At 44.9% G+C, this 12958-nt stretch overlaps 1 protein-coding gene and 1 pseudogene across 3 annotated transcripts in view; both read right to left on the reverse strand.

The window, feature by feature from the left end:
• UBE4A (ubiquitination factor E4A) overlaps window positions 1–12958 on the reverse strand; it is a 47671-nt gene that overhangs the window by 7565 nt on the left and 27148 nt on the right. Inside the window, exons 14-16 of one of the 2 annotated variants that reach the window (XM_080642296.1) lie at window positions 10826–10926; window positions 10601–10714; window positions 8231–8405 (exon numbers count right to left, since the gene is read on the reverse strand). In XM_080642296.1, the coding sequence (XP_080498422.1) occupies window positions 8231–8405; window positions 10601–10714; window positions 10826–10926 (390 nt within the window). Of the gene's footprint in view, window positions 1–8230; window positions 8406–10600; window positions 10715–10825; window positions 10927–12958 lie in introns of those variants that run through there. The other variant, XR_013959084.1, reaches the window with a different exon arrangement.
• Window positions 3856–4874, reverse strand: LOC308257732 (glyceraldehyde-3-phosphate dehydrogenase-like; annotated as a pseudogene). Its single transcript has one exon. The product of its transcript is annotated as a glyceraldehyde-3-phosphate dehydrogenase-like (transcript).

Genomic DNA, 12958 nt, shown 5'->3' on the forward strand with positions numbered 1-12958 from the left:
ATCCGTGTTGCAAGCACAAAGAAACACAGCTATCTGAGCTACGCCTCCAATGTCCATACTCTTGTCACAGGCAACGGAAAAAGCTTAGAAACCAGATGATTTTGCTTTGACCTGAATATTTAAATTGTCAGCCAAATCAGTAACTCTTCCCTCAACTGTATTTCGAGACAAAGAGATTGTTTGAAAAGACTTCACATTTCCAGGACAAACAATTTCTGCAGCTTTAATTAGACATTCCTTGATGAAACCACCTTCAGTAAAAGGTTTCGAGTATTTAACTATCGACTCCGACAAGACATAGCTTGCATGCACCCCCACTTCCCTTTCTTGTGATACTTCAGTAAACATGAACTGTTGTTTTTTCAGTCCCAACTTGAGCTTTCAACTTTTCTTGTCTCATTAATCTCTTGTAATTATCATATTTTGATTTATGCTGTTCATAGTGACAATGAATGTTATATAAGTTTGGTACACTAATAGCATTATTACGTATCAAGCAGATTATTTTAGTTTTTACTTCACAGCAAAAATACTCCAATTCCCACTTTTCTTGGGAATTTCTATGTTCATCAGCAATTTTTCATTTATTTTTACTACCACTTGATTTTGATAGAGACATGCTGAATACAAAGGGCTGAAATAAATGAGTAATTGTTAACATAAAATAATAGAACATTTTAATAAAAATTAATATTTTTCTTGAACATTAAAGTAGGCCCCACCCACCCATCTGGGGCTCCTCAATGGATTGCCCCAAACAGGTAGGCCGGAGCCAGGGGAGGCCTGCTGACCACCAGGCTGGGCCACGGTGGAGACCTGCGGACCTCTGGTGCAGGTTCATGGAGAGGCCTCCACTGTGCCCCGCCCCACCCCCATCCCCAACGCTGCAAGTCTCTGCCCACCCACGCCTGCTGCGCATGCAGCCTCCAGCTGATCAGTCGTTATGCATGAGGGCGTCCCATTTGCAATTACCCTTTTATTAGTATAGACTGACTATGTTCCCTGTGCTGTACTTTACATCCCGACTATTCTGTTACTACCAATTTGTACTTCTCAATCTTTTTACCTTTTTCACCCAAGCCTGCACCCCTCCCATTAGGCAACCATCAAAATTTTCTCTGTGTCTATGAGTGTATTTCTGTTCTGTTTATTTTGTTTTTTAGATTTAATTGCTGGCAGATATGTATGTATTCACATTTTATTGTTCACGTTTTTATTTGTTTTTTTTCCTTCTTTTTAAAGAAACTTATCTATATTGTTTATAGTATTATAGATGCCCCCCCAATCTCCCCATTAACCCCCTCCACCCCAAACCCACTCCTCTCAGGCCTTCACCACACTTTTATCTGTGTCCATGGGCTATGCTATTTGCATATAAGTTCCCTGGTTAATCTCTCTCCACCCAATGTGCACCCCCTCTGAAATGCATGAGTCTGTTTCATGCTTCTCTGTCTCTGGGTCTATTTTGTTCATTAGATTCCACATATGAGTGAGATCATGTGATACTTATCTTTCTCTGACTGACTTATTTCACTCAGCGTAATACTCTCCAGGTCCATCCATGCTGTTGCAAATGGTAAGAGTTCCTTCTTTTTAACCACCACTTAGTAAATGTAATAAAACTTTTTAATCCACTCATCTGCTGATGGGCATTTAGGCTGTTTCCAAATCTTAGCTATTATAAATTGTGCTGCTATGAACATAGTGGTGCATATATCCTTTCTGATTGATGTTTCAGGTCTCTTAGGATATATTCCTAGAAGTGGAATCACTGGGTCAAAAGAGAGTTCCATTTCTAATTTTTTGAGGAAACTCCATACTGTTTTCCACAGTGGCTGTACCAGTCTGCATTCCCACCAGCAGTGTACTAGGGGTCCCTTTTCCACATCCTTGCCAGCACTTGTCATTTTTTGATGGTAGCCATTCTGACAGGTGTGAGGTGATACCTCATTGTCCTTTTAATCTGCATCTCTCAGATGATTAGTGACTTTGAGCACTTTTTTCATGTCTCTTGGTCTTCTGTATGTCCACTTTTGAGAAATGTCTATTTAGGTCCTTTGCCCATTTTTTAATTGGATTGTCTGTCTTCCTTTTGTTAAGTTGTATGAGTTCTTTACGTATTTTGGAAATTAACCCCTTATCAGCTGTAACATTGGCAAATATGTTATCCCATACAGTGGGCTCCCCTTTCATTTTGTTGATGGATTCTTTTGCTGTGCAGAAGCTTTTTATTTTGATGTAGTCCCATTTGTTTATTTTCTCCTTAGTTTCCTTTGCCCTAGGACAGTGGTTGGCAAACCGCGGCTGTGGCTCGCGAGCCGCGGTTTGCCGCTCTGTTGACTGAGTTTGCCGACCACTGTCATATACTACCCTTTACCTCTTTGCACACAATATGCCACAATTGTCTAATCCTCACAGCTTCCAACTACACGGTAACATTTAGTCTAGTCCAGTGGTCGGCAAACTCATTAGTCAACAGAGCAGCAAACCGCGGCTCGCAAGCTGCATGTGGCTCGCGAGCCGTGGTTTGCCAACCACTGCCCTAGGAGATGTATCAGTAAACAGATTGCTGTAAGAGATGTCTGAGATCTTTTTTTTCCTTCTTAAAGAAAACCCTTGCCTGGCCAGTGTGGTTCAGTGGTTGAGCATCGACCTATGAACAAAGAGGTCATGGTTTGATTCCCGGTAAGAGCACATGCCCAGGTTGTGGGCTCAATCCCCAGTAGGTGGCATGCAAGAGGCAACTGGTCAGATTCTCTCTCAACATTGATATTTCTCTCTTTCCCTCCCTCTATAAAAATCAGTAAAAATATATATTAAAAAAAAAGATCCCTTAACATTTAATGTAATATAGGTTTGGTGGTGATGAACTCCTTTAGCTTTTTCTTGTCTGGGAAGCTCTTTATATGTCCTTTGATATTAAATGATTGTTTTTTTTGTTTGTTTTAAAAATATTTTTACTGATTTCAGAGAGGAAGGGAGAAGAGATAAAAACATCAATGATGAGAGAGAATCATCAATCAATCAGCTGCCTCCTGCAGGCCTCCTACTGGGAATCGAGCTCACAATCTGGGTATATGCCCTGACAGGGAATCGAACCATGACCTCCTGGTTCATAGGTCAACGCTCAACCACTGAGTCACATCGGCCAAACTCCGTCATTATTATTATTTTTTAAATACATTTTTTTATTGATTTCAGAGAGGAAGGAAGAGGGAGAGAGAGAAACATCAATGAGAGAGAATCATTGATTGGCTACCTCCTGCATGCTCCACACCGGGAATCGAGCCTGCAACCCAGGCATGTGCCCTGACTGGGAATCGAACGATGACCTCCTGCTTTATAGGTCGACAATCAACCACTGAGTCATTATTTTTTAAAACAGGTATTCAATTTTTTGCTCTCTCCCTCCTATTTCTGGCACCACCATGATGTGAATGTTGGAACACTTGAAGTTGTCCCAGAAGTTCCTTACACTATTGTAATTTTTTTCTTTCTGCTGTTCTTGTTGGGTAATTTTTTGCTTCCTTATATTCCAAATTGCTGTTTTGATTCTCAGCTTCATCAGCTCTATTGTTGATTCCCTGTAAATAATTCTTTATTTCAGTTAGTATATCCTTCATTTCTGACTAGTTTATGGCTCCCATGTCCTTTTTCTTGGCTGGGTACAGTGAACTTTATTGATAGTGCACGACAAAGTAGGGGTCCCTATGCCCCCCCCCTTCTTCAGGGGGTCTGGGATGGAAACGGTGGTCAGGAGATTCTCGTTGTGTTGGGGAACTGATCTGGGGCAAGGACTCCCCAGCAGCAGAGGGCCTCTCTTCCTCTTGCTGGGGCTGGTGGTCCAGGGGACTTTTACTTCTTGGAGGCCATGTGGACCATAAGGTCCACCACCCTGTTGCTGTAGCCAAATTCATTGTCAGACCAGGAAACGAGCTTGACAAAGTGGTCATTGAGGGCAATGCTGCCAGCCCCAGAATCAAAGGTGGAGGAGTGGGTATCACTTTTAAATTCGCAGGAGACAACCTGGTCCTCAGTGTAGCCCAGGATGCCCTTGAGGGGGCCCTCTGATGACTGCTTCACTACCTTCTTGATAGCATCGTATTTGGCAGCTTTCTCCAGGCGGCAGGTCAGATCTACAACCAACGCATTGGGGGTGGGGACACAGAAGACCATGCCAGTGAGCTTCCCATTCAGCTCAGGAATGACCTTGCCCACAGCCTTGGTAGCACCAGTAGCAACAGGGATGATGTTCTGGGCAGCCCCTCAGCCATCACGCCACAACTTCTCAGAGGGGCCATCCATGGTCTTCTGGGTGGTGGTGATGGAATGGACTGTGGTCATGAGTCCCTCCACGATGCCAAAGTTGTCATGGATGACCTTGGCTGGGGAGCCAAGCAGCTGGTGGTGCAGGAGGCATTGCTGACAGTCTTGAGGGAGTTGTCATACTTGTCATGGTTCACACCCATCACAAACATGGGGGCATCTGCAGAAGGGGCAGAGATGATGACCCTCTTGGCTCCACGCTTCAAGTGAGCCCCAGCCTTCTCCATGATAGTGAAGACACCGGTGGACTCCACAACATACTCAGCACCAGCATCACCCCATTTGATGCTGGCAGGATCTCGCTCCTGGAAGATGGAGATGGACTTCCCATTGATGACAAGCTTCCCGTTCTCAGCCTTGACTGTGCCTTTGAATTTGCCATGAGTAGAATCATATTGGAACATGTATTCCATGTAGTTGAGGTCAATGAAGGGGTCATTGATGGCAACAATATCCACTTTGCCAGAGTTAAAAGCAGCCCTGGTGACTAGGCGCCCAATGTGGCCAAATCCATTCACTCTGGCCTTCACCATCGTGTCTCAGGGTTGTGGCTGCTGGCACAGCGCAGGAGGAAAGACTGTCTGACAAACAGGAGGAGCAGAGAACCCCCATGTCCTTTTTTTATGCTGTTGAAGTTCTCACTAAGTTCATCTACTCTTCCTCTAATTTCATTGAACATCCTTTTAACCGTGTTTTGAACTCTGCATCTAGTAGATTGCTTTTTTTAAAAAAAACTTCCTTTTCTGGAGTTTTGTTCTGTTCTGTTCTTTCACTTGGAACATGTCTCCTTGTCTCCTCCTTTTGGCTGTCTCCCTGTTTGTTTATATGTATTAGGTAGAGCTGCTACGTCTCTCAGGCTTGGTAGAGTGACCTTATGTAGTAGATGTCCTGTAGGGTCCAGTGGCACAGCCTCCCTGTTCACCTGAGCTGGGTACTCCATGTGTGCCACCATGTGGGCTGTGTACACCCTCCTGTTGTAGGTGAGCCTTAATTGCTGTTGGCATATTAATGGGAGGAATTTACCCCAGGCTAATGGGCTGCAAGGACTGGCTGCCACCACTGTGCAGGATTAGCTGTGCAGGGGCCCACCCCATGAAGCAGCACTTACTTCAGCAGGTCTGTGGTGCCCGCTGAGTCTGCCACTTCTGTGTGTCACTTGTGAGGTGGTTGGGTGGTGCTCTGATGTGGTCTGAAGCTGTCCACCAAGTATACTGGCTCTGGGGCCTACCAGGAGGTGCAGGCCAAGGACAGCTGCCTGTGTACTGCCTGTGCAGATAGTTGCTATCTGTGCTGGGCTTGGAGATGCCCAGGAGAGGCCAAATTGACAACCAAGGCCAGCTGCTGCTAGTGCTTGGCCTGGGGCAACTTAGCAGAAGTATGGGGAACATTGAGGCCAGATGCTACTTGTTTGAGAGATTTTAGGTAAATTTGAAGGCCACTGATATGGAAAAACCACTGGAATCAGCCTGAGTTGATTGGCAAGTTGGTGGGGTGGGGTCTCAAGGAGTCCGCAGGTGTGTTGAACACTAATAACCAGTTGATGGAGACTCAGATATGGCCACTACCTGTTGGTTCTGTGCAAGGGGAGGGCTCAGCAAAGGAACTATGGATTCTGCCAGCACTTCTCTCTGGGAGAAAGCTGCCCCTCCAGCTCTCACCCTGATGCCAGACAGTTCAGTTCCTCCCTGGATGTCCCTAGTGCCTTTCAAGGTTCTGCCCCATAGCTGGAACTAAGAGGGAGTCTGAGTAAATGCATGTGCGGGTCCTTTAAGAGGAACTGCCTGGGACTCGAGCAGTCTTACTCTCCATCAGCCTCAATCCCCACTGGTTTATCAGGCAGAAGTTATGGGGACATCTCATCCTGGCTCTGGAACCCTGGGATGGAGGGACCTTGCTCCTCTGGGGAGATTCTCTGCAGCAGAGATATCCTTCCTGATTTGTTTTTCTGAAGATTTAAAATAATTGATTTTTAGAGAGAGAGGGGGAGAGGTAGAGAAACATCAATGTGAGAGCAAAACATCACTGCCTCCTGCATGTCCTCCCTAATCCCCCCTCTGGGGATCGAGCTTGAAACCCAGGCATGTGCTCTGGCCTGGAATTGAACTGGCAACCTTTTAGTGCATGGGACAATGCCCAACCAACTAAGCCACAATGGCCAGGGCTCCCTCTCATATTTTATCTGTTACATGTTGGTGTGGATCAAGCCCATTCAGCATCTCCACCTGATGTGGCTTCTTTAAATCCTTAGTTACATGACTTTCATTCAGCTAGATTTTAGGAGGTTCTCAATGATGGTTGTTGTGTAGTTTAGTTTTTTGTTTTTAAATGCAATGCCTCCCCCCCAATTTATTTTTATTGCTTTCAGAGAGGAGAGGGAGAGACAGAAACATCAATAAGGAGACTGAATCATTGATTGGCTGCCTCCTGCACACCCCACACTGAGAATCGAGCCTGCAACCTGGGCATGTGCCCTGACCTGGAATGGAACCGTGACCTCCTGGTTCATAGGCTGACCACTCCATCATAGAGCCACGCAGGCAGGGCTGTATAATTTTTTTTTTTTTAATATATTTTATTGATTATTTTACAGAGAGGAAGGGAGAGGGATAGAGAGCTAGGAACATCGATGAGAGAGGAAACATCAATCAGTTGCCTCCTGCACACCCCCCACTGGGGATGTGCCCGCAACCAAGGTACATGCCCTTGATCAGAATCGAACCCGGAACCCTTCAGTCCGCAGGCCGACACTCTATCCACTGAGCCAAACCGGTTAGGACATAATTATAATTCTAATGTGCTTGTGGGAGTCCTTTCTGTTCTGCTCTCAAGAGTTCCTTGAATTTATCTTTGACCCTTCTACTGATACGCTCTATCTTCTCTTATCCCTCTGAGATTATGAAAATTTTTATGAAAGTGTTCATGTATTACCCTGGCTGGTGTGGCTTAGTTGGTTGGGCATTGTCCTGTACACCTTAAGGTTGCCAGTTTAATTCCTGGTTAAGGGCACATGCCTGGGTTGTGGGCTCAATCCCCAGTGGGACATATGCAGGAGGCAGCCGACTGACATTTGGCCTTCATATTGATTTTCTTAAAAAATATGTTTTTTATTAGAGTGAGAGGAAGGGAGAAGGACAGAGAGATAGAAACATTGATGAGAGATAAGCATTATCAATTGGCTGCCTCCTGCACACCCTCTACTGCAGACTGAGCTAGCAACCTGGGCATGTGCCATGACTGGGAATCAAACCAGTAACCTCTTGGTTCCTGGGTCAACGCTCAACTGCTGAGCCACACTGGCTGGGTGCACTTATTTTCTCTCCCTTCCTCCCTCTCCCTTCCTCTCTCTAAAAATCAATAAACTGAAAGAAAAAAAAGTTTTCATGTATTATCTGTGTTTCATGCTAGATTTCCTCAAATGTCTGGTGATTCTTGGTTGTCATTTGGCATAAAATCAATATAAAAATTATTAATAAATATTTCTTTTTTAATACTAAGTTTTGCAGTATGTATTTCCTTTTAGCACATCTCAATCCAAAATAGCCACATTTTAAATGTTTGATAGCCATATGTGGCAAGTGGCTATTGCGTTGGACAGTGTAGCTGCAGAGGGGGTGAGATAAATGTCTTTGTTTGATCTACCACATTTAATCAGAGTTCCAGACTATTTTTCAGGTTAATTCTCCTCTCCACCCGATATATTCAGTGTGAGGTGGCCTTCCCTCATTCCCATGTCAACAAGGCAGCATCATGTTTCCTGAGCCTCTCTAGTGATTCACTTCTCTCCCATACTATGGAGGGTACCGTCACCAGAGTCTGAATACTTAGTTTCAGCTGGGCTGGTACCACAAATGAAGCAGATCTTGGCCATTGCATCTGTGGGGAAAGCAGTGCTCTGTGTACTTACCTGATGTCAGAAAGGCAAGGGTGCCAATTGTTTCATTGGACATGATGTTATGGAAACGTGCCAGCTGTCCAAACATCTGCAGGCCAGCTTCCTTCTCTCGGCGGGCTTCTGGAGTCAGACTGTCCCATTCACCTCGGTCCTTCTCAATCTGTTGGATCTTTATCTTGCTCAAATACTATGGAAACCAGAGGTAGAATGTATCAGAGAAGAAGTTCAGTTGAAGGGAAGATCAGACTTGAGGTCCCATTTAAAATCTAGGCCACTATGCTGGGAAAACCAGGGATGGCCGCAGAGACATGAGGCTTTATTTCTCAGCAGAGGGCTAAAGCTAAAAGAGAAATTATTGGGAAAAAAGAAAAATTATGGCTCCATATAGTTTTGTTTCAGCCTCGGTAGACTTATTGGTAATTCCCCTAGAAATATTATCCTATCTAATAAAGAGGGAATATGCTAATTGACCCTTACACCGTTGCAAAAGATGGCCAATAAGGAAGGAATATGCTAATTGACTGCCCTGCCCTCAAAGATGGCGGTGCCCACAGCCACAAGATGGCAGCACCCAGTCCCCTCAGCCCCACTGGGGAGGCAGGTGTGTGGCAAGGCCGGGCCCGCCTTGCCATGCGCCTGCCTCTGGAGTTCCCCAGTCCCCTCCGCCCCCCAGACGCCCAGGGCAGGCCCGAGGCGCAGGCAAGCCTCAGATGGCGGCTGCCCAGCTGTCCAGGGCCACCCAAGGCTCAGGTAACCAGGGCGGCCGAGGCTTGCACTGCTGGCAGTGGCAGCAGCAGAGGTGTGATGGGGGCGTCACCTTCCCCTGATCGCCGGGTTGCCTCCTGCCCCTGAGGACTCCTGGACTGTGAGAGGGGGCAGGCCGGGCTGAGGGACCGCCCCCTCTAGTGCATGAATTTTCATGCACCAGGCCTCTAGTAGAGAATAAGTGGTGTAATATATGAAACCCAGGCAAAAAAAAAAAACAGGATGAAAAAGAGGGTGAACCCTTTCTGAATGATGGAAAAAATAAAACCCCCCAAAACTGTATAAAAAAACAAAGCTTTATCAAACATGCAAGACCATCTTTAAAACCCCCTTTTGCTGTTACAGCAAACATGTTAAAATTACAGTCCCATGAAAATGCCATTTGGGTCATTTGCATCACACAACTCTTGCTTAGAAGGGTCTGTTTATTGTTTTCTAAGAAAATCTATCTAAAATCTTACAGGATTACTAGAGGCCCAGTGCATGGATTCATGCACCAGTGGGGTCCCTTGGCCTGGCCTGCACACTCTTGCAATCTGGGACCCCTCGGGAGATGTTGGACTGCCAGTTTTGGCCCGATCCCCACAGGCCGGGCCGAGGGACCCCACCAGTGCACAAATCCATGCACTGGGCCTTTAGTATACATATAAGATCTTTGGTTAATCTCTTCCCGCCCTCCCTCCTCCTCCCTTCCCTCTGAGATTCATCAGTCTGTTCCATGTTTCTATGCCTGTGCATTGAGTGTCTGCCCCCTGGTGGTCAGTGCATGTCATAGCTACTGGTCGAACGGTCAAGTGGTCACTTAGGCTTTTATATATATAGATGCAAAAAGCAGGAAAAATTTCTCACAAATTAAAAGTTGCTGGGAGACTGCTAATCAATAGGAGGAGCTCATGGCTCTCCAACAGGCTACCCTCAGGATTTTCCTGCCTCCTCTCCAGCTGGTCACTGCCCTGCACGTTCCTTTGCAGACACAGGAAGTTTTTACATGAGCAACAGGCGGCTCTATAGGGATGGTCCAGGATACGATACTCCCAAGGGTCTGAGAGGCACCAGCTATCCATGTGGTGAAACCCATGTTTCTATACATACAGCTAAAGATCTGGGAGGTAGTGGAGAGATGGAGAGTATTGGCAAGTTAGTCTTTACATGAAAAAACAACCCAAGCTAGTTTTTTTTCACGCAGTGGTGTAAAAATCACAATCTTTCAGGAGAGGGGTAAGAAGCGTTGCCTCAGTGAACCAGTTACCAGTGTGCTGGGATGGAAAAGATTGAAGAGAAAGTCAATGACCAAATGCGAGGTCCTGGCTTCTGTGGGATTAGCCTAGTTAGTTCTGACAGTTTACCTCAGTTTGGCCTTATCATACGTTCTTTTCTACCCTTTGCCAAGGCATCATCCCAGCTCGAGGTTTCAATGAGCCTTGCTTTTGGTCTTTAATGGAACCATACTTCTTTTGCTCTGTAATGGGAAGGCTGGTAGTACATTGCTACTTGCAGATTTTTGGTGTCTAAGACTGGTACTAGAAGCATGAAGATTGCTCTATTATGATGAAAAGGTTAAAGTATGTACTGGCCATGATTTGAAGGTATAGGAGCAGTTAATCTGTTTTTTTTTACCTGTATGGCTTCATCCAAAAGGAAGATGGCATCATTCATTAGCAGGTTAAGAAAGCGGAGAAAAAGTGGGGGATTCATGGCTTCTAAATTCTTAGAGGCATAGTCAGCCAAATCCTGTAAGTCCCAGCCCAAGAGAAAACCATTTTAGTACTGAACTGCAACTTATGGGGTTTATCTGAAACAAAAACTCTGATAACGTAGTTTAGTTTCACCGAAAACTCTCACCTTAATGCTCTCTCGATAGCTATCTGTTCCCCACATGTACCTTAGAATGGGATACATGGGACGGCGGTAATTGAACTTCTGTTCAAATTGATGGGGGTCTCCTGGAGTAAGGCAAGAGCAAAAACCCAGCAAAGGTGTTAAAGGTGCCATTAGAGAAAGAGTAAGAGCTTATGTCTATGTGTAGCCATTTTCCTTTACTCTGAATGTGTCAAGGTTGACAACATCTGCCTTGAGAGTTCATAAAGGCCTAGAGCAGAAGGATACCTTACACAGAAGAGGACAAGGATTGAGCTGCACAATAAAAGCCAAGGGAACAAACGCTTCCACATGAAATGCAGAGTATTTATCAGACTCTGAATGAGCCTTTGCCTGCCACCGTGGCAGACAGCCATGTGCAGACGGGAAATTAAATAACCCCCACAATCTTCACAGATAACATGCCAGCTATGTGGCTAATTCTTCCCTTCCCCTTCCCTTCCTTTTCCTTTCCCTTCATTCCTTCCCCTTTCCTTCCTTTCTTTCTCTCCTTCCTTTTCTTTCTTCCTTCCATTCCTTCCTTCCTTTTCCCTCCCTCCCTTCAATACATTTTTATTGATTTCAGAGAGGAAGGGAAAGGGAGAGAGATAGAAACATCAATGATGGGAGAGAATCATCGATTGGCTGCCTCCTGCATGACCCCCAAATGGGGATCGGACCTGCAACCTGGGCATGTGCTCTGACCAGGAATCAAACCCGGGGCCTTCAGTCCACAGGCCAACACTCTATCCACTGAGCCATACTGGCCAGGGCTGTTTCTTAATTACTCTGAAAAATCAGGACAGAAGCTGAACATCTGAGGCTTATATTGCATTTGACCACTAGAGCATACAGGTCACATAATAAAGGAAGAGCATGAGGTAAGGAGTTAGAAGACCTAGGTTTTCCTTCCGCTCCACATAATGCAAGTCTCTTAACCTTTTGCAACTTTCACTTCCTTTGACATAAGACAGGGATTATATATCCTGAGATAATTGCAGCAATTTATTGTATAACTTATGTGTTATGGGATAATGAGGTAACTGCAGCAATTTATTGCTCAATTTCTTATGTATTATGAAAATTTACATGCATTATTTCACTTCAACCCATTTTACAGATGAGGAAACCAAGGCTCAGGTGAACAAGTGACAAAGTAAAAATCTAAAGATGAGAAGGTAGTCAATAAAATGTTAAATGTGCCCAGCTGGTGTGGCTCAGTAGTTGAGCATTTACTTATGAACCAAGAGGTTGCCTATTTGATTCCCAGTTAGGGCACATGCCTGGGTTTCGGGCTTAATCCCCAGTAAGGGGCATGCAGGAGGCAGCCGATTGATGGTTTTTAATCCATGTTTCTATCTCTCTCTCTTCCTCTCTCTAAAAAAAAGCAATACAAAGATATTTTAAAAAATTAAATGTCTCTTTATAATTGTCCAAGAACTATGCGATACACCTCAAACTAGTATAAAATAATATTGAATGTAAACTGTGACGGAAAAATAAAATTAAAAAATAATAAATGTTGTATATGTCATTGGATAGTAGGACATCCCCTTTAAGAGGGGTCTTGCCCTGGCCAGTGTGACTCATTGGTTGGAGCGCCATCCCATACACCGAAAGTTTTTGAGTTCGATTCCTGGTCAGGGCACTCACCTAGGTTGTGTGTTTGGTCCCTGACTGGGGCATGTACAAGAGGCAACCAATTGGTGTTTCTCACATTGATGTTTCTCTCTCTCTCTCTCTCTCTCTCTCTCTCTCTCTTCTTCTCTCTAAAAAAACAAAAACAAAAACAAAACCCTCGGTGAAGATCAAAAAAATAATTAATAAAAAAATAAAAAGGGTCTTAAATAACTGCTTAACATCCTGTTTACTGGTTGAGATGGGGTATTGTTTACTCAAACACAGCATCTCAGGGTTAGAGCTCAAAAGCCCAAGAGAGAAAGGGAGTCTTGTCTGCTGGTTTTCTTTTTTTGTTAATCCTCACCGGAGAATACTTTTTCCCATTGCTTTTCAGAGCAAGTGGAAGGGAGGGAGAAAGGAAGCGGGGTGGGGAAGGAGAAAGAAAGATCAAGGTTGACTGGTTGCCTCTGGAATGCACCCCAACCCAGAACAGGGAGC

The sequence above is a fragment of the Plecotus auritus genome (assembly GCF_963455305.1).
Source record: "Plecotus auritus genome assembly, chromosome: 9".
Taxonomy (NCBI): domain Eukaryota; kingdom Metazoa; phylum Chordata; class Mammalia; order Chiroptera; family Vespertilionidae; genus Plecotus; species Plecotus auritus.